Genomic DNA, 7,034 nt, shown 5'->3' on the forward strand with positions numbered 1-7,034 from the left:
TCTAGCTAAATTTCATATATATATATATATATATATATATATATATATATATATATATCTCGTATAACCAGAGTTTGTTTTCTAAAAACCCTTACATATTTGCCAAGAGATAATTTCAGATTCTCAAGTTGCATAATTCAATCAGTGTGTCTTTCTCATCAATCAACTCCTGTATTTCAGCAGACCTTCGAAGTCAACAATAATAGGAAACCATGTCAAAAGTTTTCATTACTTGATCCCCATATTCAGCTAATGTGACCATATCGGCAAAAATGCAATAAATCAATGTAATGCTAGGTAACACTTTACTTACAGCAATCAAGCACAAAGGAGTTAAATTTTGAATTGAAATTGAGTTAGATAAAACTACATAGTTGAGGCTAAAATTTTTGTGCTTTCACTTTCTAGAAATTTTTTGAAAATAATGAGAATGGTCTTACTACATATTCCAGTAGTGAATTACAGTACAAATCAAAGTGGTAGCTCTTAAAGTTATAATTTCAAGCACAATGTCTGATGGAGTCCAAATAATTTTTAGGCCAAGATTATTTGATGGCTAAGACAAAATTTCAAATAACAAATTTCAACACATTAGTCAAACTGGTTGCCTATATTTTGTAAACAGGTAATCTTGCTTCTTTTTAGACGAGCCAAAAAACAGGTTAAGAAAACCTCAATAGAAAATATGATATATAAGATAAAAGTCACATTACAAAGAAGACTAGGCTATAGCAAAGAAAAGGAAGATGTAGAATTGGCAAGCCGATGAGCATTAGTGAGCATTCGACTATGGGCTTGACAAAACCATAGCTTAAAAATCGCAAACGCAGCAAAGCAATGTCTTCTTTAACAGCTTGTCTCTCCCACTTCCACAACAAAGGCTGCAAACATCAGAGGCTACTGATAACTACAAGTGCAGTGCACGCCTTTCATAAGTACATAGGATAAGGAGGATAAGGTTTCCAAATTGCTTGACAAAGTCTACACCTCAACGGCAACTCTTTCTTTTGGTACTACCTTCCATTTTCTATGCCCAGCAATCTACAAATCATATCCAATTGCACATAGGAGGTTTTCATTACAATGATACCCAACCATTGCTTCTTGACGAATCATGATCATGTGCCTGCAATAGTAAAGAGCTTGAGAAGCATGACAACCTTCCCTTCAAACATGTCCCACATTCCAGCATTTCAAAATAACACACAGAGTGGCAGAAGAAAAAGTATCATCATCCGTAGAGATAAAACTTTAGGTCGATAACTGGTTAGCCTCCTTCAGGTCAAATTACCTATGAAAAACTTGCCTAAAAGTTTACCACAAAAATTCAGTGACAATTATGAGTCTGGGTTTTTTGTAGTATACCGCTATGTTATATTTATGGGAAAGAAGGTACTAAAGCACACACTAAACTAAAGAAAGAAAACTTTGAAAATGAAAAAAAAAAAAAAAAAATAGAATTCAACAAAAATTTCTATAAGTTATCTCTAAGTTGATGGTGTTTCGAAAGATGAACAAGGTCAAAGAAAGGGGCACTGACCTTTTTATTTACATAAACACAGGTGGAAAAGTTGATTAAGTTTCTGCTCTCCCAGGCCAGAATGCCTCCTTTCATCTCACTCTTTAAGTCCTCTGGAGATTGTGCCATGATGCCAAGCAGTCCATAAAGTGGCCAGTGGAGAGGAACATCAAAAAATAAAACAGAAGAAATGGAAAAAGAAAAAAATTAAACAGACAGCAAATAAGATATGCCTTGAGTATTCAAAAAGAGCTACCATCAGCAATGAATTTCTACTTCTACAGTTCATATAATAGCATGGAAGGTTCTTTCCACTGAAACATAATCAAGTGAATCATCAGCCATATCAAAATTAACTTAAATTTAGATCAAACAAGAAATATGGAGAAATTTTTCCATTTCTGTCTAAAACTCAAATCTGTTATATGGTTAGTGTTTGTTTCTGAAACTCTGCATATTCAGGTTCTTGAGTGTTGTTTTTCAATTTTATACATTGCTTTGGGAAACTAGGCCTTGCTAAATGCATTTTTGTTTCATTAAATAGCTGCAGAAAAGCCTCCTTTTAGTATATGTTTATTGAATGGAGTTATTAAGCAGGTTAAATTGATGGTAGTATAGTGGGAACATGTCATCTGTGCCTGAATACAAATAAGTAAACAACCTGAAGTGGAATCAACTATACATAGAGGGCAGGTACAAACTGAGAAGAATATTTGTGAATTATGGTTCAACCTCCCTTCTCCTTCTGGCCCTTCTTTCATATTTCCATTGTGAAATCCCCGAAAGTGGTCATGAGCTCTGAAAGGGAAAACACACACACACACAATCAAAATTATACACTTATCCCAAAGAGCATAACTCAATCAATGTGTCTTCCTTATTCATCAAGTTTAAAATTTATTATAAAAAGAAAAAACTTTAGTTCAAATACAAACTATAATAGCTATTGATGAGATAAAAAGGAGAGATCCCCACAATGCAAAACTGCCAAGGGACTTTCATTTACAACTTTCCATTAGCATACCACGCTGGGAATCAATCAATCATCTAATTTTATAAAGTTCAGGATAATTGGCAAAAGTCAAGAAAGTGATTGATGGAGCAAAGAATTCATTCTCTATTGGAAAGCCTCCATATGTGACTACATTATCAGCTATTAAAGTAGTTTGCACTCTATTTCTAGAATATGAGCAAGTCTCACCTAAAATTATGAGATGAAATATATGGGGACTCCTAGGCTCAATTGGCAACTTATAAATTTGTCCCTGATGTTTGACAAGAAATGTAGTTTGCTCTCCTCTTCCAAAAGTCTGAACATGTATCAGCTAAAATGAAAGAAATGTTGTAATTATAAATGCCCATAGTTCACAAAAGAAAGAAAATTGTTGTTCAGAAGAAAGTAAGGGGAAAAAAAGGTAAAAATTATGCAAAGATTTATATCAATTGCAAGAAAATCCATAATTAAAAATCATGATTTTTTTATTAAGACATTTTATTGAATCAATGAAAGAAATCTTAGTGTCATAACTCTTTTTTTTTTTTAATCTTTTATCTTTTTATCTTTTTTGAGGAAAGTGTCATAACTCTTTTAATGGAATGTTAAAAAGTCCTTGTGACCTGCCTTAGGTTTCCTAGATATTTTTATTTTATTTTTTTTTTTTGAGAAGAAGGTTTCCTATATTATTTAAAAGAGCAGAGCACCACAATTTGTTAGAAATAAAGTTAATAATTTTGGGTTTGGTCCGTTTGGATGCTCGGCTACTGCACATGTAATAGTTGACCGATTGATTAAGATTAATAGATTCTTCAATAAATAAACAAATAAAATTAAAAACTCACCACCTAAAATCACTTATTAGTTCTTTTCTTCTTTTTTTTAATAATAGTAATGAAGTTAGCTCCTTAGCTATTTGATACTCCAACCAACTTATCAAAAATAAAAATAAAAATACTCCAACCAATGTCAATATATATACACACTCCAACTATTAATTTCTAGTTATCTAGGGAAAAAAAGAGACAGAGTCTAGGCCCATATTATATATTCGTAAAGAACAACTACCTCCAACTTATGTCCAAGCTATTCCATCAAAAAAAAAAAAAAACTTGTGTCCAAGCTAGGCCCATATAAAAAAAAGACAGTCTAGGCCCATTTTTTGTATTCTGCTAGAAGATGGATCCCCATTTTTGTTAGGATTTTTTCTTATACAAAGCCCAGCAATAAACGTACTCGCATGACCACCCAGCATTGACATTTGGGTCTGGGCCTCTCAATGAACCTGCAAAGCTTAAGGCCTACTCCAACTTCACCAATGGGAACAGCCCAGCCTCCATCCTTCATGCTTTTCTTTTCTTTTTTGCTAATTAAACACTAGCTTCATCCAAATTCTTTTTTGACCTTTTCTTCGAAGTATTTATTTATTTCATTTCCAAAAATAGGATTTGAGTTCAACCAAATTTATTTGGTTATTTTAAATTTTTACAATAAAGAGTTGTGTTTCGGTGAAAGTTGTACCAAATGAACTTCGTTGTCTCTACTTGGATAATTACCATTATACACATAAAAAAAAATCAAAAATAAAATAAATATTTGTAGGTTTAGATTTCCAAATGTAATATACTAATATAATTATATTCCCTAATATATACCCTCACTCGTAATCCTACTTGCTAGTAAACAATTTTAAAATCTTTTTTGAGTAGTTTTAGGACCATAAATTATTCTACAGTTTTTTTGTTACAACTCTGACATGGCAGACAGTAAGTAATTAACTATCACTTATATATGGACATAATATTGTTAACCAAATTTATAACATCAAATCAAGAAGTAGTTAATTTTACTCATATATCCTTTTAAATCCATAAGAGTCTACCAGTTAGGGTTGTTCATTGTGCAGTTTTGATCTATCTTTATCATTGCACTGCACAATGCAATTTGGCCAAAACCTTCACCGCACCACATCTCAATTTTCCAGTAACATGTGGTGTATTATAGTGTAGTTTGATCGGTTTTAGATTAATTGGGACATTTTTCAAAATTTTGGGCTAAATTGACCTTACCAAAACTTATTTTTCATTTTATTTTAGACCAATTTTAAAAATGATATTCTGATTTTTCTTTATTTTGGGTTAATTAAGAGTACCCCCAACAAATTTTTAAATATGAAAGGACTATATTCATATTCATATAATATTAATATAAAAAGTATATATTTATACATGGGTGTGAGTGTGATGCAATTTGGTTTTGTAACACAAAATTGCACAACCCATCTCAATCTATCGTGAAAGCCCAAAACCAAATCCCAATATTTAGAATCCAAATACCTCTTTTACATTTCACTCTCATTCCCCTTCCTTCTCTCTCTCCACAAAAATCCCCAAATCAAAAACTCCCACCACACAGAAAAAAAAACCCTAACCCTAAACCCCCAAATTCAAAATCCCCCACAAAAATCAACCAAATCAAATACCAACCCAACAATGGTGTGCATACGCAAAGCCACAATCGACGATCTCTTAGCCATGCAGACCTGCAATCTCTTCTGCCTCCCGGAGAATTACCAGATGAAGTACTATCTCTACCACATCCTCTCATGGCCGCAGCTTCTCTACGTGGCCGAAGACTACAACGGCAAGATCGTGGGCTACGTGCTAGCCAAAATGGAAGAGGAAAGCACCGAGTGTCACGGCCACATCACGTCGCTCGCGGTGTTGCGCACTCACCGCAAGCTCGGGCTGGCGACCAAGCTCATGAGCGCAGCTCAGAACGCCATGGAGCAAGTGTTTGGAGCTGAGTATGTGTCGCTTCACGTGAGGAAGAGTAATAGAGCTGCGTTTAATTTGTACACGGAGACTTTGGGGTATAAGATTCATGATGTGGAGGCTAAGTACTATGCGGATGGTGAGGATGCTTATGATATGAGGAAGCAATTGAAGGGGAAGCAGTATCATGGACATGGACATGGGCATGGGCATGGGGGACATGGGCATCATCATCACCATCATCATGAGCATGGAGGTGGGTGTTGTTCAGGGGAGAGGGTGGAACCAAAAGGGACTGGGAAGAAGTAGGCCAGGGTGAACTGAGGTGAAGTGGTACTGCTATTCAGTTTTTTTTTTTTGGTTGTATTTTGTTGGGTTCCATTATGTGAGGAATAATGGTTAATGGGTATTTGTTTAATTATACATTGAACTTAATTTACAATGATGGGCATGGATATCTAATGTTATATGCACTTTTTTGTGTCAATTGTATTAGATTCAGTTGCCAAGGTTATATCTTTTTGGGTCCTGTTTATTGTGGTTGTTTTAGTGAGGAATAATGGTTAATTTTGCATTAAACTTAATTCAGCATTGATATCTAATTTTATTTCACTATTTTTGTGTTAATATTATTGGATTCAGTTGCCAAGATTATATCTTGTTTTTGGTTTTTTCTTTTTTTTGGTGGGGGTTGTTTTTTTTAGGAATAATGAATGACTATTTGTTTAGTCATACATTGAACTAAAGGCATGAATATCTTATGTTTGCACTTTTTTGTGTCAATTGTATTGGGTTCAATTGCCAAGGTTATGTCTTTTCGGTTTGTTTATTGGGTTGCATAATAATTGATGGGCATTTGCTAATTTCTTCGCTGAAGTAAATTTTACTATGATGGACATGAATATGTAACGTTATTTGCATTTTTTTTATGTCAATTCCATTGGGTTATCTTGTCAAGTTTTTTTTTTTTAGCTTTCGACCCCAAAAAAAAAAAAAAATGTCTTTTGAGAACTTTGGTAGTATTTCTACTTAAACTTTACTGTTGCTCTGCGAGATTGTAGATCTTGTTTGTTGGTTTGTATGGGTAAAAATGCTTAATGGTTTCCACTTTGAACTAAATTAACTATGTTGGTCATTGATAACTTATGTTATTTTACTTTTTGTGTGAATTGTATTGGGTTCTATTGCCAAGGTTACATCTTTCTAGATGTTTGGTAGTATTTCTACTTAAATTTTATTGTTCCTCAGAGAAATTTTGTGTTTTTGTGCTTGTGCTTGTGCGGGTACAGATGTGGACCATGTGGTGCTGGTGCATGTGTGGGGGTGGGTGCAGGTGCTTGCATGTGCGGGCGCGGGGGTCTGTGCAGGCGTGTGTGCAAGTGCGGTTGCGGCCGAATGCCTGTGCCTGCTCCTGCCATGCGCCTGAGCTCTGCTTCTACCGTGCGCCTGTGCCTGTGCCTGTGCTTCTGCCTTGTGCCTGTGCTAGTGCTTATGTTTGTGTTTGTGTTTGTGAGAAATTATTTTTACTGGTTTTTAGCTAGTTTCTAAATTGAACTAAATGCACTATAATGGGCATGGATATCTAATTTCATTTGCATTTTTTGTTTATTGTATTAGGCTCCTTTGCTAGGGTTACATACATCTATATAGAAGCTTAGTAGTATTTCTACTACCTATCAAAAAAAATAGTAGTATTTCTACTTAATATTTATTGTTCCCCAGCAAGGCTTTGGGTTTTTTTATTGGG

General features: G+C 34.4%; 1 protein-coding gene across 1 annotated transcript; it reads left to right on the top strand.

Moving 5' to 3' along the window:
* The first annotated feature begins 4,786 nt into the window (after positions 1-4,786).
* On the top strand, positions 4,787-5,774 carry LOC126723813 (N-terminal acetyltransferase A complex catalytic subunit NAA10). The gene has a single exon (XM_050427623.1). It carries the CDS (start codon positions 5,006-5,008, stop codon positions 5,594-5,596), a length of 591 nt encoding a protein of 196 aa, XP_050283580.1. The 5' UTR covers positions 4,787-5,005; the 3' UTR covers positions 5,597-5,774.
* Positions 5,775-7,034: the final 1,260 nt, after the last annotated feature.

This window comes from Quercus robur, chromosome 4, assembly GCF_932294415.1.
Source record: "Quercus robur chromosome 4, dhQueRobu3.1, whole genome shotgun sequence".
Taxonomy (NCBI): Eukaryota; Viridiplantae; Streptophyta; class Magnoliopsida; order Fagales; family Fagaceae; genus Quercus; species Quercus robur.